The 27,259-nt window shown below is 37.9% G+C and overlaps 1 protein-coding gene across 7 annotated transcripts in view; it reads right to left on the bottom strand.

Annotated features, from left to right (window-relative positions):
* Positions 1–1,230: 1,230 nt before the first annotated feature.
* Positions 1,231–27,259, bottom strand: part of pHCl-1 (pH-sensitive chloride channel 1) — a 1,475,408-nt gene continuing 1,449,379 nt past the window's right edge. For all 7 annotated transcript variants that reach the window (XM_068225461.1, XM_068225460.1, XM_068225459.1 and 4 more), the window contains one exon: positions 1,231–2,332. In XM_068225461.1, the coding sequence (XP_068081562.1) occupies positions 2,201–2,332 (132 nt within the window). In that variant the 3' untranslated portion in view covers positions 1,231–2,200. The remainder of the gene's footprint in view (positions 2,333–27,259) is intronic.

Consider the following 27,259-nt stretch of genomic DNA (forward strand, 5'->3'; position numbering starts at 1 on the left):
GCCACTACTCAGGAGTTTCTATGTCAGAGCCATGGATATGGCTGAGACTTCAGTGGAAGCTACATTTTTCTCTAGCTGTCATATACACTGGGATTAAACTTAGCATTAAAGTGGTTGAATCATAATTTTATTTAATGATCATGCTTTCATGTCTAATGTATATTGTACTGATAAAGAGATTCTGAAAAGTGCAGCTGAATACATATGAAGCCCGCTCTGTTTCTGACTGGACATATTAAAATTTCTGCTAACTTAGTAGCAGTACTTGCCATCTAACATTAGCATTGGTCCTGAGAATAAGAAATATGGATACTTATCAATAATGTTTAGGAAATGGTAATTAATTAATTCATTCATTAATTAAATAATACACAATTGTTTTGAGCAGCTTTGGCATCTTGTGATAGAGACTATAATGTATAGAAATTCCAAGAAGAGATTTAACAATACTGCACTTAATACCAATATTATAATAATTATTATTTGAATTATTAACACTAATAAATAAGAAAAGTATCATTTATGAAACTAGTAATTTGGTTTGTTTCTGACTATACAGGTTAATTAAAAACCTGCCTTTAAAATATGGAAATGAAAGTAATTGATAATAAAATTAAATCTGATGCAACATTTTGACAAGTGGACTAGGTAAAAGTACCAAAATTCCAATTCTGCAGTTTCATTTAACTTTTAACTCTTCAAATAAAAATAGTATCATCATCATCAACAACAACAACAACAACAATAATAACAATGCAATCTTGCTTTGTCAAATACCCTGAATGAAAATAGGGGATATAAGAAATGACTAGCTTAAATAATACATATATATGATATATATTCAAACCAAGCACATCACAGAATCCTTCCCATTTTTTAAGAAATGGAATGATGGAAAGAAATGAATAATCAAATGAAGATGCAACCAACAGCAAACAAAGAAGCCTGGTGTGTACTGACTTAAAATATGCGTTGTTCCTCATATGAGAGCAACCATTGGCTCCTTATACAGTATAGTGCCTCTTTAGGCACTTATCTTAAACTGCATTAGTGTTTAAAACTCAGACTTTTGTGTTTATATGGTAGCAAATTCAAATATTATGATGCAGGGGGATAGAACAAACTTCCTAAATTAGAAAAAAATGAAAAAAAGGAGCAACAACAAAGCAAGGTGAATATTATTTTTCAGAAGTTCAGGCACACACAAACATCCAGACATTCATTCAAACATACAAAACACAATGACTTGGAAATACAGAGAATGAAAACAAATCAGAGTCTATAACAAAATGTCTTTATATGGCAATACTATTTCTAAACTTTGAAGCAATCACAAAATATGGTTACTTATCTCCTTCCATTGTTTATTTTTATTTTTTTTTCATAAATGAGTCCTATGAAAAATCAATATGTGAATTCACCTTCGTTTCCTTCTTCTGTTTTATATTTTACACCTTTGACCTCTACATAAAAATGTGTTGGGTGAGGCAGGGACAGGAGATAGGGAACACAAAATTCACAAGTGCTTGCTGAAGTACGAGTTTGTATGTAGTATTGCTGTATGTTTCTCTTCTTTAACCACTTGATATTCACTCTTCTTGTATGATGCAACTGTTAACTAAAAGTATTTGATATCACATTCAGTAGGTCCTATTTGATATTAATATTACTGATATCAGGGTCAGTAACTTGAATATGTACAATAAAGTGATTTTTATTGAACTATAAAGATATAATGCATTTTTTTGGGGGTGTTTTTTGTTTCAATAATGCACTGTAATAATTTCTAATTTAATTTTGGGGACAACTTCTTAGAAAAGCAATGAGACTGTTTTGACATATTTTATATTCTTTGGGTATCATATACTTTGCATAATTCAACTCCATTTAGGGAATGTAGTTCTCAAACTTGTTTAAAATTGAATTTTACAGTATATTCTTTTAACATACACCTTCAGTCTCAACAGTCACAATAGTTCTTACTAAAATTTGGTAAATACAATTTCCTTCAAATAACGATCTGATATAAATTTTTGGCATATTAGGTCATTATATCATAACCACTGATATCAGTTATTGGAAAATATCAAATATCCTCAAGCCTTAATTTCTTTTCACCACTAAGCTTTGGGTGAGGAATTGTGAAGACATCACAGTTCTCTAAAATACACATGTTTTTGAGTCTTCAGCCTTCACTTGTCTATGAGAACCCTTTGTAGTGGATGAAGAAGAAAATAAGAAAGACGGCATAAGCACACGGGAACGTCACCCTGGCAATCACGTCTATAGTCTTTGCTACTCGGATCGGATGAGGAGGCTCCTTCTTTCGAACCTGAAATTTGAAGTACATTATTAACTAGGAAAGAACTATCATAGAAGTAAGTATGTGTGTAATGAACAAGAACAATAAATTGAAAACCTGTCAGAAGTAATTGATTTCTAACATAACAGTTATATAGAATTTGTTTGATTGTTTGGATACATACACAAAGATGAACTGAACATTTATTAAAGTTAATTTTAAAATATTTTACTGCATTTTCTTTCATCAAACTTCCCTAAAATAAGGGCTTTTGCAGACATGCAACACTACTTAATTACAGAGGAAGTAAGACACTAACATGTATTTAATGACTGTGTCACCATTTAGCAAAAGTTATTGTCTTCAATTGCCATAGATTATTAGAGATCTCAGGGAAGTTTTATCGTGCCATGAATTTGTAATTTTTAAAAATAATGCCACCGACCCTGTTAGGATTGTGGATAGAAGCCAAACTATCTGACTGCACCAGTGAGGTCAGTTACAGGGAACAAAATACAGCACAGGAGATGTAAAAGAAGAATATGCTAAACAAGATTTATGTTTAGGAAGCTGTTATTTTCTTCCTAATAACAATAAGACAGACATATACAGGGTGGGCAATATAAAACTGGTCTGGAAAATATTTACAATACAACTAACAATGGATTGTCCCTTATTAATGAACATCACAGAAAAAGCTGGAAATGGCCTCATCTGCTGAAGAAATGAAAAACTGAGGATCCAAAAACCTGACTCCACTTAATTCATAAACTACCAGCAGAACTCAACATGCGAAGGTTCATCTGGATGCTTTAACACATGCACAACAGTAAGTTTATACAGATACACATGCAGGACCTTTCTGATAATGTTACAACATGACCATCTTTTAATTCCCACTTACACATTGAGATTTCGTCGGACTTCATTCCAGGCTTTCCTTCACTCAAGCAATGTTTTCTGGTTTTCAAACTCTTTTTGGATAGTTACAGTCTTTATTTGCTACAGAGCCTGTTTCACGCCATTTTGCCACTAAGTTTTGCATTGCAGACTTTGCTGGAGATTTTGCAAAAACGCTTCCAGTCTTAAACTCTTCTGCAAACAGTTCTGCACAGGTTTTCCATCAATCATGCTTCGTACAACACTCAATAATGAACTTGCATGGTTTTATTGTGAGCACCATTTTGTGTTGGATTCAACTGGTCACTAAACACGTCTGCTCCTTTCACTCACTCACATGTAATGTCACAGCAACGTACTTGGGAGATGCGCATACGCAGACATGTGACAGCAACTGATTGGTGCATCAAAAACACAGTTTCCAGCATTTCCTGTGATGAGTAGTTCTCCTGTTCATTAACAAGGGCCAGTTCCATGTGAGTCTTGCTTTTTTTGCTTGTGGCTTTACGTCGCACCGACACAGATAGGTCTTATGACGACGAAGGTATAGGAAAGGGCTAGGAGTTGGAAAGAAACGGCCGTGGTCTTAATTAAGGTACAGCCCCAGCATCTGCCTGGTGTGAAAATGGGATACCACGGAACGCTATCTTCAGGGCTGCTGACAGTGGGATTCGAACCCACTATTTCCCGGATGCAAGCTCACAGCCGCGCGCCCCTAACCGCACGGCCAACTCGCCCAGTGTGTGAGTCTTATAAATAATTTCTGGGCCAGTTTTATTTTTATTTTGCCCACGTGGTGTAAGGTCTGTTCAACTGAAACATAGACAATTGTTGTCAACATTGAAAATAGTTAACAGGGCAGCCATAAAGTAATAGTACTGCTTGGCACGAAGTTTGTGAAAACAGTACAGAATGTGGTCAGTCTGAGACATTTTTCCATTATGTAGAGGAGAAAATTGATGCAACAGTGGTATGTAATAGATACGAACAAACAAATACAAAGTCGAATGATTCCATAGTTGTACAAAGAAGATTTTTTGACAACTGAAACCTTTGGTTGAATGCAAGCCTTATAAAGGACAGCATTTTTAAAACGTCATTCACGTATTGCCATTTATGGGCCTCTTCTTTCACAAGAAAGTTGATATGTAATGGATACAGCCACACAAGTACATGGAAAGATGATGTTTTGGCAAGTGAAATCTTTCGTCGAATGCAAGCCATTGCCAACTGTTTTGATAGGAGGCAGTTTGGGTTTATGAAGGGTTATTCCAGTAAGGCTCAAACTTTTAGGATTTCAGCAAGATACAGCTGATAATTTAGATTTAGGAGGTCAAATGGATATATTGCCATTGACCTATCTAAGGCTTTTCATAGGGCAGATCATGGGAGACTACTGATGAAAATGAAGGCTATTGGTCTCGACAAGGGAATGATTGAATGGGTGGCTAAATTTTTAGAAAATAAATCTCAGAGAATTAGAGTAGGTGAAGGATTATCTGATCCTGTAAAGATTAAGGGGGTTCCCGTTAAACAATATTATTGGACCTTAATGTTTTCTTATGTATATAAATGCTATGAGTAAAGAACTGGTGTCAAAGATGCAGATTTTTGCAGATGATGTTATACTGTGTACAGTATTAAATAAGTTACAGCATTGTGAGCAACTACAAAAAGACCTCGACAATGTTGTGAGATGGACAGCAGTCAGTGGTATGGTGGTAAATGAGATGAAAAGTCATGTTGTAAATTTCACCAAGAGGAAATGCCCTCACAGTTTTGATGACTATGGTAATGGGGTGATAGTTCCTCACAGGGATCATTGTAAGTACTTAGGTATTTATATAAGGATCTTCATTGGGGTAATCACATTAACAAGGTTGTAAATAAAGGTTAGAGATCTCTTCATATGGTTAGAAGGGTATCTAGGGATTGTAATAAAATCCTAATTAGAGTATAGTTACAGTGTATGGGACCCACACTGGGATTACTTGATATGAGAACTAGAAAAAGTCCAAAGGAAAGCAGTATGATTTGTTGTGAGTGAATTCCAGCAAAACAAAAGAGTAGTTTTACAAAAAATGATGCAAACTTTGGGCTGGGAAAACTTAGGAGTAAGAAGACAAGTTGGCCTAAGCAGTATGTTCTGAACTGTCTATGAAGTGACATTAGTAGGTAGGAATGATGATTATATGGAGGTAAAGTTGGAATTCAGGAGGACAAATTGGTGCAAATATTTATTTACGAGAAATGGAGTTGGGGGTTGGAATATTTAACAAGGGAAATGTTCCATGAATTTCAAAGTTTTTTGAAATCATGTAAGAAAAGACTAGGTAATCACATAATAGGGAATCTGCCACCTGGGTGACTGCCCTAAATGCAGATCAATGATTGATTGATTGGTTGATTGATTGAAGGGTTGCGTCGAAACAAAACTTTGTGTTCAACTGGTGTGCTGAGTTTTGAGCTGGGTGGGTATGCATGGCAGATCTTCCACAATCTGGACAAGTGCCTGTAATGATGCAGAAAAGGATTGCTGTTGTGGACATGAGGGTAATACACAATTGCCATATTGAGCCATCGGTGGCTATCAACCTCAGTGTCGGATCCGCACAGAGCATTGAGCAAAGAGAACTGGAGTATCAGAAAGTGTGTTCCGAATGGGTACCCCTGCAACTCACCGAAGAACAGAAAGCCATACAGGGTGGGTGAAAAGTCCCTTTACACTATATATAATAAGGTGCTGACAAAACTTTTTATGGATCTACAATATCTGTATACATCCCTCCATGTTTGATGCAAAGGTTTATGTGTCCCTACATTATTTATTGCATCCACTGAGCATAACAGGGCTGACTGTTATTCACATATTGCCATTTAAGCACCTTTTCTTTAACAAGACCCCAGAGAATGTTGTCTGGTGTGCTGAAGTCCAGGCTTTGTGGGGGCCATGCCAATGGGGCAGGAAAGTCTTGTGATCCACGTCTAATCCAGAGGTTTGGAAACTGTTCGTTCATCTATCTGCAGACATTCAGAGCAAAATGTTGTGGAGCACCTCCTGTTGGAATGTAACTATGTAAGCTATTCCTCTAGCTGTTAATTCCAGAAACAGAATATTTATGGGTTAACTTTAACAGCAATCATTCTATTAACTCTGACACAGCAACACTAGTGCAGGTGTTTGGTCTCCCATTACATGGTGTATTACGAACACTTTCCGTTGCAAAGGCTATCTTTACCCATACCAATAATATTTGCCATGATGACGAAGGTTCCCTAAAACACATAGCAAAATCCATTATAATATCTTCCATTGTCTTACGTGCTATTGGATGTTCGTGAACCCACATGCTAGCCATCACATGCTTCACAACATTGAAATCACTTGTATCCACCATTGTGTTACTCCCCTGATTAAACCGAATGGAAATGATGAATAATAATGAAAGCTGCTTTCAACTCAAGAACATTGTTGTTAATTACTGTGTTAAGGGATTGCCTATATGAATGTTTTAAAAATGTCTACACATTAATTTTTATTATAGGCTAGTGTAAAGGGACTTTTCACCCACCCTGTTCACACCTCACACACATGTACAAATATTTCTTGGAGTGAATTGTGACCAAAGATGAAACCTGGTGATACCCTTTTAGGCTGGTGATGGAGAGGATAAGCCAGGAATGGAGTCAACATTCATCTTCAAGAGCAAAGAGGGCAAATCATCAGCTTCAACTGGCAAGATTATGTTGAGACTATTTGTTGATGTCAATGGATCTCTGCTATTGGAATGCCAAACAGCTGGTGCAACAATCAGCATTCAACGTTACTGCAATACCTTACAGAAACTTCAAAAGGCACTGAAAATAGACAGCCAGGAAAATTATTATGAGACATGCTCATGCACTGTGGTGGCAAATGCTTACATACTGACAATGCAACACTTCTACCACCAATGTGGATATCATATTTTAATGACAACTCAAAAATATTTCCTGGTGATAGAGCTATTGTGTTTGCATCTTATATTAAAATATACAAATCAGATGTTCATTCGATAGTAAAGACATTTCCTTATCATTTGATTTATTTACACAGGGTTAGAGTGCACATAAGTCACATCTGAACATGTGCAGAGGCCTTAAAAATTCACATAAAAAAAGAAAACCAAATAAACAAAACAACACTAGACCATATATGTATGTGAGGTAGAACATAACTTAGAGTGTATGTCTAACACTGGTTATTTTACAGCAATACTGAAATTACTGTCAATTTACTACTTAACTTCTCCTATGTTCTTATAGGAGAAACGAATATAGCTCAAGCCAATCTCATATAACAAATTGACTACCATACTAAAAGATATGAATGAAATGAAATTTGTTCAACTCTCTATCCTTTCTTCCAGAAAATTGAAGAAATTGATGATGACGGTGCAGCTTCTGTAAAAGACGTCAATGCAGCATTATGAACAATAAATCTGAATGAGCCTTACCTACATCAAGTGCCACTTTGTTGGAATTACAAATGATGTCATAGATCTTGAAATAACACACTACTAACTAAGACAACCAATACTGTTATGCGCTTCCAAACGTTTTAGAAAAAATTCTATGCACCACAAGCAAAATAAACAACAACAACAACAACAACAACAACAACAACAACAACAACAACAACAACAACAACAACAACAACAACAACAACAACAATAACAATAATAATAATAATAATAATAATAATAATAATAATAATAATAATAATAATAATGGCAGAGAGAGTTTGAAAAGTGTGGCAGGAGGAGAACTGTTTGTTTGGAAATAACATTGTTGATAACATCACTTGTATCTGTCATCGTGTTACTCTCCTGAATGAATTGAGTGGGAATAATGAAATAATGAGCAATAATGAAAGCTATTTTCAAGTCAAGAACTCAATGAAATTTTTCTAGTTATAAAAATATTCTGACCAACAACTCTCCAAACTCATGAGTAAACATGAGAATCCATTGTAATGCGAGATGTTGCAAAGAGTAAATAAATATATGAACTAGAAATTACATGAAACTTGTCTTAAATAATCAGCTAATTAATACTGTGCAAGTAACTCGGACCAAACGCATGCTGTTTGTACTCTACGTTATGGCAGCTGCTTCAGCTGAACATGTGTCGCATGCGGCCGCCCTGCTTTAAACGTGTATACAATCTGACATGAAATCTTACCTTATAAAAGATGCTGGAAGTATCGTCGTTCCTGGGTTATACAAGCATTGTATCTCATAACCACATTCTGGCTGATATGAGTGAGTTCTGTCACTGTAATGTTTCTGATTTGATTCGTAATGTTTTCTTTCAGTTCCTCCAATGTGTGAGGATTTGTTTGACACACTTTTTCTTTCAGTTTACCCCACAAGTAAAAATCGCACACTGTTGGATCTGGAGAACAAGGGGGAAACAGACCAGCACTCATCACTCTGTCTACAAACACTTCCAGAATTGTAAGAAGGGAATCTTCTGCTGTATGAGCAGGGGCTGAATGTTGTTGAAACGACCCATGTGATTTATCTTCTTCCGTTAATTGATCGAAGAACGGTGCCAAAATGTCATCTTGATACCTCTCTGCATTTACTGTTGTCTAAAAGTACAGGCCCAATTATTCGTCTTGCACTAACAGCACACCAAATACCAATCTTCCTATCATAATGAGGGACTTCGTAAGCACCATTAGGGGGGCGATGACCTTAGATGTTTGGTCCCTTTAAACAACAAGCATCAAACACCATTAGGATTTTCTGCACACCAATAGCGAGAGTCATGACTGTTCGCGGGACCATTAAGATGAAACCAGGCCTCATCCGAAAAGAACACAAGCTATGGATCAAATAAATGATCATTCAATGATGCAAGATACCACTCACAATATCTCACTCGTGTGGTTGGATCAGCAGGTTTTAAACAATGGGCCCGTGTAAACCTGTACGGTTTGATGTGTAACAGCTTTGTAGCTCTGTGTGCAGAAGAAACCAAATCCCTTACTTGTGCTAAGTTTTTGAGTGATTAATTGGTGACCATTCAAGATTCGTACCAATGTCATCTAGATTTTCCTGTGTTAAAACTGTTTGTGTATGCGCATGTTTTTTATTGAGCACTGAGCCAGTAGTTTTAAATGTATTTACAATTAAGCGAATCTGTGCTCGTGAAGGTGGCACTTCACCCATCAAGCCAACTCGTACTTAAAATAACTTTTACATTACTGTACAAAAATACTGTGTTGCAATGATAACTGGCTCACGATTTTAACAGCTGAGATTCAGACTGGTGACTCATGCTTACCACGTTGAACACACGCACGCTGCTTGCAAGGTCAAGAACTATGCGCACGCCTTTCATACTGCAGCTGCCATAGCCCAGAGTACAAACACCGTGCATTCAGTCTGGGTTTATATGAGACACCCTGTATACTTCATTATTAAAAAATTCCATGTTCATTATTTTGTCTATTATAGAGACATCATTAGAGAAAGTAATTATTTTGATTAACAGGTTGTTTTTAGCAATAGGTAACATCATCTAGAACATTATTAACAACCAAATAGGCTAACAAGTACATTTTCAATCTATATATTTAAAAAAATGATTTCTACTGCACCAATTTGCTACATTGTTTTATTCTCTCTGGAACTGCCTGTAGATGAGCCAAGCAATGATGGGTCTTGAAGTTTAGTCAATTCTGAGAAATCCTAAAATCAAATATTGCCTATGTGTACTTCTTATGGAAATAATGTAAGCCTTAATTTAAGGTCGAATTTCAAAGATAGGTTACATATAAGTTGATAAAAGTGGATTTAATATTCCAGAAAAAACTTATAATTTTATTGTCTTTCACTGCTTACTGTAAAGAAAAACAACAAACAATTAGCCTGTGCTCCATAGCCTCCTTGGTCATTTCTGATAATATAAAGCAATCATATCAGTTGCTATCCAGATATCTTCGAGTCAACATCACTATGGCGGTGCACAAAAATTTTGAAGTGATTCATATTATTGGTGATGGTTTGTTTAATGCAGTTTCTTATTGTGTATATGAAAATGAATATTATTCAATTTATTCAAATTGTGTTAGCAATGTGATCTGTATTAAGACTTTATTATTGGTGATGAATCGTATGCATGACGTGTGCCTACCAAGAGGCCTGTTGATAATAAATGCATAATAGTGATAGATGGTGAATATGCTGGGCATGCTGAAATGAGTAGTATTAGTGATTTGTTTCCCCAGTGTCTTTTCAGAGTGTGTTACACAAATAATGATACAACTGTTCACTATGGCTCCAGCAATGTTGTCCATAATATACTATTCTCATGGAATTTAAAGAATGGGCATTACTCTCTCTTGAGAAATTGTATACAGATACCTGCAATTTCAAAAAAGTGCTGATGAAGACGACATTGGGGGGAAAAAAAAGACCAATTTCATAGTGATGACTCATCACCTATATTGGATTAAGATGACGTACCTCAAACCGTTGCTGAGAACTGTAGGCCGAAAGGAAAAGATCCAACAACAACTCATTGCGAAGCGACGAAAAAAATGAAAAGTGACAACTCACCTCCTCTGGATGATGATGTACCTCCTACTGTTGGTGTTGGCTTAAATAAAAGGCTGTTTTCAGAGTTGAAAAAATTAACAATCCAAAAATATTAAAACCAACCTTCAAATGCATTGTACAGGTGTAATGCCAACTATAAATCCTTATGACACAAAATAAATTTCATGGTTGAACCCCGTATTGATGATGAATGTCTATATAGTAAAATGTTTGAGAGAAGTCTGTCTCTTCAATCCTAAACAATGTATTCACTTATTACAAGAATATACAATTATAGTTCAAGTAGGACATGTTTCATTCTTTTATCTAGAACATCTTCACCTACATACAACATTAGAACATATTCCAAAAATATAAAAAGATATACACTGCCTGACAAAAAGATTGAAGCACTCAGAGAGGGAGGAGGAAATGAAATGAAACTTCGTGTTGAAAGGGTATATAATGGTATTTCAGTGATTAAAAAATTGAGTCAAATTTACAAAGAACTTGGGAGTATGAGCCCACTTATTAGTATGATATTGCACCCCCTCTGGCCTAGATGCATGCACTGATTTGGTTGGGAAGGGTGTCATAAAGCCATTGTATTCTCTCCTGGGGTAAGCTGGCCTAAAACTGTAGTAACTGGTCCTTGATATGCTGGATACTGGCACTGGGATGGGGTTGACATCTGAACTGGACCCCACATGTTCTATCAGGGACAGATATGGGGATCCTGCTGGCCATGGGAATATTTCAACATCACACAGAAAGTTCATAGAGACATGTGCCATGTGTGGATGAACATTGTCCTGCTGAAAAATGACACCACAATACTGTCACATGAGAGGTAACACTTGAAGACTTAGGATGTCTGTGATGTACCGTTGTACCGTCAGAGTTCCCTCAATCACTACCAGCCATGACCTAAAGTCATACTCGATGGCTCCCCACACCATGACGCCAGGACTAACACCGCTGTGTATCTCCAAAGCAATGGAAGAATGGGACTTCTCCCCAGGTTGCCACCATACTCACAGGTGATGGTCATCCAGTGTAGTGCAGAACCATGATTCATTGCCGGGAACAATGCGATGCCATTCATCAACAATCCATGCTTCCCAGTCACGGCACCACTGTAAACGCAGCCGTTTGTGTTGTGGTGTTAACAGCAGCCTATGTATAGGATGGTATTTTCCTAATCCGGCTGCTGCTAGCCTCTGACCAATGGTGCAGGATGACACAGAATGTTTCAGGGAGTCCATTACTTGTTCCCAAATGGCAGGGACAGATTTGAAGGGGTTGCGATGCACTTTGCACAATACAGAGATCCTTCCTTGTGGTGGTCAAACGTGGTTGACCAGAACCTTGACGATGAGTGTGCCTCCCCTCACATTCCCATGCAGTCGAACATCAGGCCACTGTTACATCTGAATGCCCCACAAATCTGGATATTGCACAATTCAACCAGCTGGCCAAATGGAGACCCACAATGAGCCCCCTTTCAAACTGTCAAGTGCTGATAACGCTGTCTCACATGAGTGACACGTGTCATCTCCGTGTCCTTCACAGTGATCACTCAACATCTGATGCTGGTTTTTTTTTTTTTTTTGCTAGTGGCTTTACGTCGCACCGACACAGATAGGTCTTATGGTGACGATGGGACAGGAAAGGCCTAGGAGTTAGAAGGAAGCGGCCATGGCCTTAATTAAGGTACATCCCCAGCATTTGCCTGGTGTTAGAATGGGAAACCATGGAAAACCATCTTCAGGGCTGCCGACAGTGGGATTCGAACCCACTATCTCCCGGGTGCAAGCTCACAGCCACGCGCCCCTAACCGCACGGCCAACTCGCCCGGTACTGATGCTGTTCACACCCCTTATATACCCTACCAGGCCTCGTAACAACACTAATGCAGTCTGTTTCACCTGTCACAGAGAACTGCAACTCTAATTATTTACATACCTGCCGATGGTGTGTAGGAAGTTAAAATTGATATTTGGCCATTTCTTCTGGGTCATAGGCCATCTCAACAATGTTTGAAATTTATTACTTATCAACCCATGTTTCTCATACAACCTCATTTCTTCCATTACAGATTAGAACTTCATTGACGGTTTCCACTAGATTACTACAATTTACTATGCATCTGTCTTCCACCTAACACAGCTTCTCATATTTTTATATGCGGCTCTTCCGACCCCTCTATAATAAGGCAAAACACCAGCCAACATTATGAAACAATAATGAAGAAAGGGACCGCTAGATTGAGAAGATATTGAGAATGCTGCTATTTCTAAAGCCTTAAATTTCATGGTGTTTTTTTCTCCTTATCACAGGCTTTTCGCCTGCAGGTTAATTCAGGCTTGGTTTCTCTCAAAATGTTTTGCTCCCGCTCTCCTCCTGACCAGTTTGATGTGATGGATTTCCACTAAGATGATTTTGACAGCGATGTCAAACTGTTTTGTGATTTTTATAAACCAATAGTTTGTAAACTATGAGGTCCACAACCTCACCATGTGCTACTATCATTCATTTCCATCTACATCATTTGTTTTCTCATTCCCTTGTTTCTTAGGTTAACGCAGTTTTTAGTATCTATTATTATTTCAAATTAACACCTGTTTCACTGAATTTTGTCACAATAAGTTGTTTTTTGCTCTGCATATTGATGTAAATATTGTATATTTGTGCTAATTTTGTTTCCGTATAGGCTCTCTTTTGTTTGTTTTTTCATTTGCGCTTTCATTATGTTTTTTTAGCATTTTTTCAACTCATATTATGTAAATTATTCCAACCCCCCTAATTTTTTTCACTGAAGATGGCTCAAACGAGCCGAAACATGTCTGATCTTGTTTACTCCGTCTAATGACGGAATATATGATGTATTGATTTGGAGGATACTTTCATTCTTCGCCATTGTAAAGTGAAAACCGTCAATACGGAATGATTCTAATATCTTGTAATAATAATAATAATAATTTGAATGGAAGATGGCAAGTGTAAAAAAAAAGATTTTCCCAAGTCATTTGTTGAGCAGACAAAAGAAAATGTAAATGACCAGATAATGGCCAAACTGTAACTCAGCAGATTCAGATTCAGGGAGAGAATATTGAAATAGGAAATTAATTCATTGTTACCTACAATCATTTCCTTTCACAATACTTCAAAGTACATGTTAACTTGGAAATCTGCTCAAGCGTACACAGTATTAAATACACTAACTGACAGAGCAAATGCAACACCAAGAAGGAGTGGTTCGAAAGGGATGAAAGTTGGGGAAAAAACAGAGACGGCACGGACGAATAATTGATGTTTATTTCAAACCGATATGCAGGTTACACAATGCGCACGGCATCGACTCAGTAGGATGTAGGACCACCGCGAGCGGCGATGCACGCAGAAACACGTCGAGGTACAGAGTCAATAAGAGTGCGGATGGTGTCCTGAGGGATGGTTCTCCATTCTCTGTCAACCATTTACCACAGTTGGTCGTCCGTACGAGGCTGGGGCAGAGTTTGCAAACGGCGTCCAATGAGATCCCACACGTGTTCGATTGGTGAGAGATCCGGAGAGTACGCTGGCCACGGAAGCATCTGTACACCTCGTAGAGCCTGTTGGGAGATGCGAGCAGTGTGTGGGCGGGCATTATCCTGCTGAAACAGAGCATTGGGCAGCCCCTGAAGGTACGGGAGTGCCACCGGCCGCAGCACATGCTGCACGTAGCAGTGGGCATTTAACGTGTCTTGAATACGCACTAGAGGTGACGTGGAATCATACGCAATAGCGCCCCAAACCTTGAAGCCGCGTTGTCTAGCGGTAGGGCGCTCCACAGTTACTGCCGGATTTGACCTTTCTCCACGCCGACGCCACACTCGTCTGCGGTGACTATCGCTGACAGAACAGAAGCGTGACTCATCGGAGAACACGACGTTCCGCCATTCCCTCATCCAAGTCGCTCTAGCCCGGCAGCATGCCAGGCGTGCACGTCTATGCTGTGGAGTCAATGGTAGTCTTCTGAGCGGACGCCGGGAGTGCAGGCCTCCTTCAACCAATCGACGGGAAATTGTTCTGGTCGATATTGGAACAGCCAGGGTGTCTTGCACATGCTGAAGAATGGCGGTTGACGTGGCGTGCGGGGCTGCCACCGCTTGGCGGCGGATGCGCCGATCCTCGCGTGCTGACATCACTCGGGGTGCGCCTGGACCCCTCGCACGTGCCACATGTCCCTGCGCCAACCATCTTCGCCACAGGCGCTGCACCGTGGACACATCCCTATGGGTATCGGCTGCGATTTGATGAAGCGACCAACCTGCCCTTCTCAGCCCGATCACCATACCCCTCGTAACGTCGTCTGTCTGCTGGAAATGCCTCCGTTGACGGCAGCCTGGCATTCTTAGCTATACACGTGTCCTGTGGCACACGACAACACGTTCTACAATGACTGTCGGCTGAGAAATCACGGTACGAAGTGGGCCATTCGCCAACGCCGTGTCCCATTTATCGTTCGCTATGTGAGCAGCACAGCGACGCATTTCACATCATGAGCATACCTCAGTGACGTCAGTCTACCCTGCAATTGGCATAAAGTTCTGACCACTCCTTCTTGGTGTTGCATTTGCTCTGTCAGTCAGTGTATATACATAAATATGTTTAGAAAGGTCATGACTTCTGTGATGTACATGTAGCTGCAAAAGATGATAGACTTGATAGATAGATTGATGAAATCAATCTTTTCTTGAATGCCAGATATTTTGGTCTAACATAAGCTGCATGGAGGATGTTTGCATACTCCATGCATGTTCAATCACACAATGTAGATCATTTGCCAGTTTATTTAGCAGATTCCCAAAATATGTTCTTTAAATACAATGCTCCTGAGGATGCTTTAATTCAAGCAGAGCTACATACTACCAAGTTGATTTCATGGTTAAAGTTGAACAGTAATCCAGCCACAATAAATCCTCATATATATATCCATACATTGAAGGGCAATCAGTGGCACAGATGGAAGAATTATCAAAAGATCACACGTTGCATGTACATACATGTTTCACAATCTGATTCAGAGCAGTATCATTTACATTTATTACTGCTCCACGTAGTAACTGTTACCTGTTTACAGGATTTAAGGAATTACTTAAATGCTGTACACCGTACTTTCAAATCAGCAGCTATGGCACACGGCTTAGCAGCGAACTGCTCTGAATGGCAAAATTATTTACGAGAGCCAACTTCACTTCAAATGCCATGCCATTGCAACAGTCATTCTTCTACATATGCTTTTATTCAGATGCCAGGTAATGCTTTGAATTTGTGGCACCCCTTCTTGGATTATTTACCTGAAGATTACTTGCAGTCCCACTCTGAAGAGATTTCTTATCAACTCGCTCTTCAGAATATCTCTTAAACACTAAAACTGTATGGATGTTTGCTGTCTTCTTTTGATCTGCTCTCTGTTGAAAATTTGTTAGTGAATATGGAAAGCAACAACATGGAAAAAGTAGCTGAAGTCCAAAATTTTCAAAAATATTTTGGCAATGGTAAATGGAGAACAAGGTGTGTTCATTGATGAAGTTCCAGGGTTCAACTCAAAGTTCAGTAGAAATGTGAGTAATGTATACTTCTTAGAGGTTCAAGTGGTACTTGAAAAAACTTTCGTGTACCTGTGTTTAATTAGTCTCTGTGAATAACTTGGAATAAATGTTATTTCTGTAGCATGGATTGGAATTGCTGCAATGTTACTGTTACATGGTCATACTGCTCATAGCATTTTTAAATTGCCATTAAATTTACGTGAAAATTCAGTATTGGGGATAAAAGTGAGCAATAAAGAGGCATAACTCATTTGATCCACCATTTAATGTGTGTAATCAGACTTTTAAAAGATGTAATGAATTCTGATGTACCTTTGGCTGGAAAAATCATAGTATTAGGAAGTGATTTTAGGCAAGTACTATCTGTTGTGCCTCGAGCATCACAAGCTAAGACAGTTCAAAATTCGATTAAATCCTCTCCTCTATTGTTAGTTTTCAAAAAATTAACTCGTTGCAAAAAAGAGCACCTGAAGCCTGAGGAGAGATAATATGCTAACTTTTTGTTAGACATAGGTAATGGTCAATACAATTCCAAAGATGGAGACAATTCCAATTTCATTGATTTACCTACTTCTTTGGTGTCAAGAGGAGATATTATGACCAAAACTTATGGTGAAGACTTTTTGGTACTGCAAAATACTCATATGTCTAAAATAGCTGAACGGCAAATGAATGAACACTGTGTTGAAATAAATAACAAGGTTCTAACTCTAATAGCTAGAGAAGCCAGAAATTATAAATATGTGAACAACTTAATAATCGAGGCTGAAAGTGAATTAATACAGCTTCCACCATAATTTTCTTAAAGAGCCTAGAGGTCAGTGGATTGCCACCACATCAGCTAAACATGAAACTAGACTGTGTTGTAATGCTCCTGGGCAACTTCAATGTTGCTCAAGGTTTGTTCAATGGCACAAGAATAAAGGTGTGCAAAATGTATGATAATACTTTGGAATAGGAATTTTATAATTTTTTTTTTTTTACAATTGTCTTTACGTCGCACCGACACAGATAGATCTTATGGTGACGATGGGATAGGAAAGGGCTAGGAGTGGGAAGAAAGTGGGTATGGCCTTAATTAAAGGTGGTGTGAAAATGGGATACCATGGATTCATCTTCAGGGCTGCCGACAGTAGCACTTGAACCCACTATCTCCTGAATACTGGATACTGGCCGCACTTAAGCAACCGCAGCCATCAAACTCGGTAACCAAATTATTAAAACTCTCATTATTGTTCTGAGTTTTGCCATGTAAACAATGTTTCAGAAGTTCTGGATCAGCAACAGATGGCTTGATGGCTAACATCACAGCCTGTAGAAGTGAATTATGTGCTTGTAGGCCTGACTATCTCTGTTGTACTGAGCGAGTGGCCGCATGGTTTGGGTCTGAATCCCACTGTCAGCAGCCCTGAAAATAGTTTTCCATGGTGTGGTGTCCGTATCAAGTGCACACAACTTAAGAAGAACATAGGGACATTCAATTCAAACCAAATTAAACAATAGAACACTATATCTGATGAAAAGGAATACCTATTCAAGTTACAAATGCTCCTCTTGAAGCTTTTTTTTTTTGTTTTTTTTTTTTTTTGCTAGCGGCTTTACGTCGCACCGACACAGATAGGTCTTATGGCGACGACCTCTTCAAGCTACACACAAATCATTACTCATATTACTATTGAACAAACATAACTTATAAACCAAGTGGCTCATCTATACAGATGGGGATGTCAACCCCCAGATCAATTCAGGAATGTTTGGTTGCTGTAGGAGCGATGACATAGTTCGGCACCAACCATCGCAGTTTTGATGTGCCATTTGGTTTCAAATTTGGATGTGTTGTTTGGACTTCATCAATGTTTTAAAATTGGAATTGTAAATTGTGACATACCAGATTGTTTACTTTGTTACTGGTTATGTGAGCATATGTCTTCCAATTAGAGCGTGGCTGAAGATGACCCAATATATATGGGGCAAAAACTAGTCCCAGTTATACAGGACAATATACAAGCTAATGGTATTGAATAGGTGGACCCTTCCCTACCCTTTAATACTGTGTGCGAGTATGAGAGAGAGAGAGAGAGAAAATATGCAAGTAAAAAAATCATTGAACAGATAAAGTTTAAAATTTGAATGATTTAAATCAGGTTTTCAGTTGGAATATTTCTGTTTATTTATTAATACAACTATTCGGCTATAACTTAATATAATTACAACTTTCATCATGCTTTTTAATCCTAGTAGAGCCTAAATGAACAAAACAACCACTTTTAAAATTTTTGTTGCAACTAACATTCACTTTCTGTAGTATTCGAAAAACTATTTGAATACTCAATGTCTTCTATTTTGACTGTCATCTTCAGAATCATCACTTACACTATGCTTCACAAACAGCAAAGAAGTACAAAAACAACTTGATGCAGAAAGTAACAAATCTTTTCTGGTATAAGGAAGTACCAAGGAAGTGCAAAGAGAGGGTGTACAAAATGTATTATGCGCCTATATTGGCTTATGTGGCTGAGACCTGGACAATGACAAGTAGGGAGGAGAGTAGAATTCAAGCCAGAAAAATGAAATTGTTTAGGCATGAAGTCTATATGGTCTGACACCATGATTAGCCAGTTCGAGCCCGTTGGCTGAAAGAAATTTCACCATCCGAATGTTGGCCGATAGGGTAGATGAGCTGGAAGTATAAAATTTAAAATCACTAGACTTTGTGTCAAAAGCCTGGATTGAATTCCAAACCTTTCCACAGTGTTGATAAGGAGTGAGGGTATATGATGCTGTTAATAGTGATACATCTGTTAGATGGTGACATTAAGCCTTGAGCAGGCACCTAGGTGCTAATCAACAGAAGTAGACTATGTACCAGCACAGGGTTTCACCTTTTCCCTTCCTATGACATTCATTCCATCTCCTCTGATGAGGTGCACATTAGGAAGGTCATCTGGTCGTTAAAGAAACTCACTACAGTGATTCATCTCACTTCATACCTGACTCCAGAGAGAAATGGGGCAAGGACTGAAGACACACAAAAGTTGAGCACTGGAACAGATAAGATTTCTGCAGATATGAAAAGACAATGGGTTGGGATATAGTACAACATCTGAAACATTTATTTTATTACTGTTTACATGAAGGAGCTATACCAAATGAATGGAGAGTTGCTATAGAAGCTCCAGTGTGTATGAAAAGAAGGGTTCCTAAAATAATGTTAGGAGAGGGATTGGCATGGCAATAATATGCAGCATGGCCTTCAGTTGGAGCTGCGACACCGTTGTTACTACAGTGGTGTGAGAGTGAGCCCCATGCTCACATGTCGACTGGTGGTGTAACCAAATTTTTCATTGACATTTTAATGTGAAAAGTAAAATTCAACCATGGATAGATATGATGTTATCAGGGAGTGATTGGAAGAGAGTGATAATGAAGTGAACATGGAGTTACCTGCAGAATTAGAGGCAAATGAAGATTCTGATATTGATGTTCCTTATAATAGTTATCACGACAGTAACAGTGAGACTTCAGGAGATGACATTCTTTCTACTGAACCTGTTGCCCCTCCTGCTTCCATAATTGCAAATATTCCCAGTCCTCAGTATGTAGGGAAACACAATATTACTGTATGGAATACTCATCCATCATCACAGTGCAGGAGGAGAAGAAGAGTCAGAAACATTGTGATCCATCCGCCAGGAGTGGAGTCCATAGCAAAGAATGCTTCTACTATTTATGATTCCTGGAGTCTATTTTTTCCTGATCCTGTAATTGAAAAATAACCCATTTTACAAGTGTATATCTACAAAGTATGAATTTAAACAACTCTCGAGATAGTGATGTTGTGGAGATGAACACTGTGGAAATAAGGGCTATCATAGGCTTGTTATACCTCGCCGGTATACTAAAGTCTTCTCATCAGAATGTAGAAGATTTATGGGCTACAGATGGGACTGCACCTGAATTTTTTCAACTTTGTATGACATACAGGAGGTTTTTGATGCTTCTGAGACCCCTCAGGTTCGATGATGTGACAACTAGAGAAACACGAAAGGCCCTGGATAAACTTGCACCTATTAGAAGTATTTTTGAGGGATTTGTTGCATGCTTAAATAATACTATAGTGTAGGGGAGTATGTGACTATAGACGAAATGCCCAAAAAGCCTGCTAAGTACAGGTTGAAGATATTTGCAATGGTTGATGCGAGAATGTACTACAAGTCAACAATGGAAGTTTATGTAGGCAAACAAAGAGATGGGCCACATTTTGTGGAAACGAAGCCAGCAAGCATTGTAAAAAGACTGGTGCAACCCATCAAGAATTCAGGGAGGAATGTGACAATGGATACTTGGTTTTCGTCAGTGGACCTAGTGAATGAACTAGTTAGAGATCAAAATCGTAGCTCTTGTTGCCACCCTGAGAAAAAACAAACATGAGATACGGCCTGAATTATGTGACACAAAACGAAGACCAGTTCACTCTAATTTATTTACCTTCGAAGACTGCATGTTAGTATCCTATGTACCCAAAAAAGAAATGTCCTTTTCATCTCCAGTATGCATGACTTGGATGAAATTGATGAAACATCAGGTGACTTGACAAAATCTTGCGTTAACACCATCACGAAAGCAGGTATAGATATGGTAGATGAAATTCACTATATACTGTTTCCAGAGTGTGCTACAGATGGCCCCTCTGTATCTTCTTCAATATGCTTGACATTGGTGGCATTAATGCCCAGGTCATTTTTAGGTGCAACACCGCAGAACAAATGACCAGGAGGAAATTTCTGAAAAGTTTGGCAATGGAGCTTACGAAGCCCCATATGACTGCAAGGGCGTCAGCACATGCCATTCATGCTGATTTACGGATCAGCATACAGAAATACCTTGGACTTGAATGAGAATAAACAACTCTGTAGCCAGTTCAGACCAGAGATAGGATGAATGTGCCTTCTGCCGAAAACAAAAAAATAAACACGCAAAACTACGTCAAGGTGTGGAAAATGTGAGGTGCCAATCTGCAGTGAACACACTATAATGCTTTGTCATCCATGCCAAGAAAAGGATGGAGAGTGGGACTTCAGGGTGGTTCCAGCCTCTAGTTCAGCCTTTTAATGTGCTCAATGTAGAGTCAGGGTTGGAAATGTGTGTGTTAGAGTGACAGTAATTTCATATCAGTATACATAATTTTTTGAATTTTCTTACTTATGTAATATGTAATATTTTATAGAAAGCTGCCTCTGTGGATCAGTGGTAGAGTGTCGGCCTCCGGATCCCAAGATAGCGGGTTCAAACCCGACAGAGTTAGTCGGATTTTTGAAGGGCGGAAAAAAAGTCCATTCGACACTCCATGTCATACGATGTCGGCATGTAAAAGATCTCTGGTGACACATTTGGTGTTTACCCGACAAAATTAATTAAATCTCAGCCATAGACGCCCACACGAGTTTTGGTTTACTCGGTCTGTCATCTAGTGGGCCTAGAGTAAAACGGAACATCGAAATTGACGAGCAGACAGCCAGATGGCATCAAATTGAAATGTCTGCACAAGGTAGCTGAGGCCATACGATTATTATTATTATTATTATTATTATTATTATTATTATTATTATTATTATTATTATTATTATTATAGATAATTGGTATGTTTCCTTGTTTGTAAGAAGAAATCATTATGTAACATATATTTTATTAAGTTCACATTAAGTTATCACCTCACTACATTATCCCCAACCTGTTAACATAAAACTAAATAAACTTATGACAAAAATCATACTGAAAAACGTAAATTTAAAAAAAATGGGGGCGAGCGCTGCGCTTACATGTCGACCGACGGGGTGACCCCATTTATGTCGACCAGTGGCGGGTTAACACTGGTAACAGCTTTTTCTATCATCATCATCGGTTTGCCCTTCCAGCAAGACGGGTAGGGTGTTTGAAAATGAGCGTCTTCCAAAGTTGTCTATTCAAAAAGATTTTGTTGTCCATGACAGATTCCCAATTCTATCCTCTTCTCTCCATGTCTTCCCTCAGTTGGTCCATCCATCTTCTTCTTGGTCTTCCAGCTGGTCTTCTACCTGTTATTCTCTTTTCCAAATAAGCACATGGTAACCTTGTGCTATTCATTCGTTTAACATGCCCAAACTATTTAGGTCTAGATGACCTCTTTCCTCCATTGATTCATGTAGACCTAGGTTAGATCGGATCTCATCATTTTTCACGTGATCAAGTCGTGTCTTTTGGAGGTCAGTTCTAAGAAATTTCATTTCACAGGCTTGAATCCTACTACAATCCCTTTAATGTGCAGTTTTCCAGAGAATATGTATGGATGGGAATGAAATATGACTTGTACATGGTCATTTTTGTTCTTTGTGGTGCCTTCTCATCCCATAGTAAGTGTCTAACGATACTGTAAAAGTTAGAGCGTTTGGTTACTCTGTTGGTTATTTCTATCTCAGCTCTATTATTACTAGCCATTACACTTCTTAAATATTTGAATTGGTGTACTACTTCAACTTGGTGGTCCTGTATTTTTATGTTGCATTCTGCTGATTTTCAATGCTACTGTTTTTGATGGGTTCAATTTCATTCCATAATCATCAAACTTCTTACACCATGCATTCAGATTATTTTGCATTTCCTCCTCTGTTTCATCCCATATTGCCACATTGTCTGCAAACACCAGAGCCTGAAGATCTTAATTACCTTTTCCTTTTAGTTCCTTTAAAATGGTATCCATAACTGCTAGGAATAGAAGAGGTAATTAGACACTTCCCTGTTGTACCCCTTTGGTTGTATTGAACCATTCAAAGTGATCATTTCCAATACTGACACAGCTTTTGCAATTAGTATATAGCATTTGTGTCTTCCTAATAAGGTACTTCGGTACACCAAGTTTTCTAAGACTTTTCCAAATAGTTGATCTAAGAACATTATCATATGCCTTTTCAAGGTCCATAAACACAATAATTAGGTCTTTTCCTCTTTCCTAGTGTTTCGGTGCCAACATCCTCAAAGCAAATATCAGATCTGTTGTGTTCCCTCCAACCCTAAAGCTATGTTGTTCCTCTTCTAAGATAGGCTCTAGTATATCCCTTACTCTGGCTTCAATGATGTTCTCCATAATTTTAAGGCCATGTGATAAGAGGGTAATGCCTCTGTAATTTCCACTTTTCCTTCTACTCCCTTTCTTAAAGATAGGAACTATCACCCTTTTTGTCCAATCTTCAGGTAATTCATTATCCTTCCATATTGTTCTGAGAACTCTATACAGCCACTGTATTCCTGGCAGACTAGCAGCTCTAATCATGTCAGCTGTAACTTCATCAGCTCCTGCTGACTTACCATTTCTCATCCTATGGAGAGCTTGCTCTACTTCTGTCCATGTAATTGGGATATCTTCCTCTACTTTTTTCTGTCCTACAACCACAACAGAGATCTCATTAAGGCCATGAGCTTGTCAAAATACTGTCCCATTGTATCTGTGATATCTTTCATATTGCAAACTATATTCCCATCTGCTGTCTCCAGAGCTGTAATTGCTTCTTTATCTGAGCTTTTACTTTTTACTATTCCATATATCATTTTCATATTCCTTTTACTGTCTTCTTCCAGTTTAGTTGTAAATTATTTCCAACTTTTCTCTTTTTCTTCCCGTACAATTCCCTTGACTTCCAACTTCCTATATCTATATTCTTTTGTCATCTCTTCCAATTTATTGTTCTCTATTCGGTTGCTGTTGATTCTTCTGTCAGACTTAGCCACATGACTCCCAATTGTGCTTGCCCTCGTGTTATCCTTAGCTAACTTCTTCACTAGATTCAATTTCCTAGCAAGTTCCATCAATTTCTTCTTACTTCCACAACCATATCTAACTATATTTCTCCTCAACTTGCACCTCTTTCTTAGACTTTTTACTTCCTGCTATATTGGGTCTTTACTACTCCTTACTACCTTTAAAGATCCGTACTTGTTTTCACATTCCTCAGCAATATTATCTTAAACCCATCCCATGGACTGTTTACATTTTTATTTACCATTTTCCACTGATTATATTTACTTTTTAAAAAGTCCCTCATGTCTGTCTTATCTACCGTGTGGTACTGCATTATAGTCCTAGATTTACAACCTTCTTTTCTATCACATTTACTTTCTAACTGAAACAGCTTCATGATCACATATGTCATCTGTTACTTCAGTTTCTATATAGAGCTCATCTGTTTTTACCAGCACCATGTCCAGAATATTCTTCCCTCTACTTGGTTCCATCACTTTGAGATTCAGCTGTCCTTCCCAGATTAACTTATTTGCCATTTGTTGGTAATACTTCCTGTCGTTCTCATTACCTTACCAACTGACGTTTGATAAATTGAGATCATCCGCTACAATCACATTCCTTTTGTTGTCGTTTCCCACATGGGTAATTATCTTATCAGATAATTCTGCATCAGCATCAGCACCAGCCTTGCCAGTTTGGTATACTTTAAAAAGATTGAGTTGCCTACTATCTTTAGAGATGAGCCTTACTTCTAGAATTTCATGTTTCTCATCCTTAAGTTTTTTATAGCTCATAAATTCTTCTTTCACTGGAATCAATATTCCCCCTCCTACCATTCGTATCCTGTCTCTATGATGAACACTCCAGTTTTGTGAGAAAATTTTCACATCCATAATATCACTTCTCAGCCATGATTCAACTTCTCTTACAATATCTGATAAATATGTATCTTTTAAATTACTTAATTCTATTCCTTTCTCTACAATACTTCAACAGTTTAAAGCTAACATTTATATGTCATCCTTAATTGACTTCCACATCCTTGTACTTTTATCACTGTTCGCTAGTCCTCACCATTTCCCTGAATGTACCTCTCTATAACCATTCCAAACAAACCTAACTCTTTATGTAACAATGCACTTCAACTGAAGGCCAGTTGAGTGCAGATCCCTATCTCCTACCCATTAGGATCTACAAATCTCTCTTGCATTTTCCCAGATACCCAATCCATAGTCTCATTTAAATCCCCAATCCCCTTCCAGTCAGTATCTCTCCTACACACTATTCCACTGATGACAATCTCCACTTCCTTTAATTTCTCCCGTGCTGCATTAACTAGATCGCACACACATCCCGAACTATGCTGGTACCTTACCTGCTTGCCTTACATTGTTGGTACAATGTGAAAAGCTACCACCTTATGCTTACCCTCCTTCTCCTCCTTGTATCTCTTTGTAAATATCTTCAATATCATAGGTAAACTTTACTAGTATTAGTCCTCTACTACCTGGACATTATTTTTATGTTCAAATATCTTTACTTATTGCTGACTATATACTTCTGACTTTTGTAAATATTCATATAGAACTCCCTTCATCCATTAATGATTCCTGGAATATCATTTCTCAAACCTATCAGCCTTGCCATCATGCTATCTTTAGCTGACTTTTCTTGTTTGCTAGATTCACTTTCCTAGTGAGTTCTTTCAATCTCTCCTTACGTCTGCAACCATTCTTAATTCTGTTTCATTCTAACCTGCACCTCTTTCATATCTTCTTATTTCTCTGTTATAATACAGTGGGTGTTTACTATTTCTTAACAGCTATAAAGGTACAGGGAAGTTGGGGGAATGGCATATACTTTTGGCACATGGAAAATACATTTTTTTTACATGCCACACCATGGGGCAATGCCCATTCACTATAGAGGGCAAGGACACACAGTATGTTAGGTTCTGAAGATTAATAAAAGACAGCACATTAATTATAAAATCAAAAATTATAAAATCAAACAATACATAAACATTTGGGGAAAATATTAGGGCCTTTCATAACTTTTAAAAATGAGAAAAATATTGGGACTTATGTGAATAATTCACAAATTTGTCACGATTAAGCCTAAGATAGATAGAACTCAGTTAAAATATAAAGTTTCGTCCTATTCAATACTGTATAATGTATAAAATATTGTCTTATAGATTACTTGATTAGCATATTATACTATTAAATTGTACAAGTTTCGGCTCTCTGAGCCATCATCAGCATTGGAAAAGACATACAAATGAGTATACTGTACATCATTGGATGTATGTCTGTAAAATCATATATGAGATAACTAACATAAAATTGCAGTAAAATATGATGTAATGGCACTAAAATGTTATGAATAAAAATTATTAGCTCCATCCAATGAAATCTTTGTTTCATAAGTATATTCTTGCTTTAATGTTATGGCTGTCTTGTATATAGTCAAAACGGAATTGAAAGGTGATTGATTAGAAATTATTCTTATCACTGTAGAAGGTGTCTGGAAATAGGTCCATGTACTTTTGGATAAATAGGCCTAAGAATGAAGAAAATATAAATTAATATGTTAAAACAAATGAATTATAATATATCGTGGTAGTATGGGAATGTGCATTGAATATCTACTCACCTCATGGGCTGGTGGAGCGTCGTATAATAAAATGTATGTGTGTCGCTACCCAGCACAGACTGATCTGAAGTGGAACACGCAAAATAATATATAATAGAAATAAATAAATAAATAAATAAATAAATAAATAAATAAATAAATGTAATATGTTAATCAAGTAATCAATCAATCAATCAATCACTACTGATCTGCATTTAGGGCTGTCATCCAGGTGGCAGATTCCCTATCTGTTGTTTTCCTAGCCTTTTAATCTATAAGATTATATAGTATTGAGTAGGTTGTCCCTCTTCGGTTAACAACTGTAATTGTAAATCGGAGCTTGCTCCACCCAAGGTAAACTACCTTCGAAAGTCAACCATGGAAAGGTCTTTTAGGAAAAAATTCCACCGTCCTGTCCAAGAATGCAGGAGAAGGCTACATCGGATTCGGTGGGTAGCCACCT

The sequence above is a fragment of the Anabrus simplex genome, chromosome 1 (genome assembly GCF_040414725.1).
Source record: "Anabrus simplex isolate iqAnaSimp1 chromosome 1, ASM4041472v1, whole genome shotgun sequence".
Taxonomy (NCBI): Eukaryota; Metazoa; Arthropoda; class Insecta; order Orthoptera; family Tettigoniidae; genus Anabrus; species Anabrus simplex.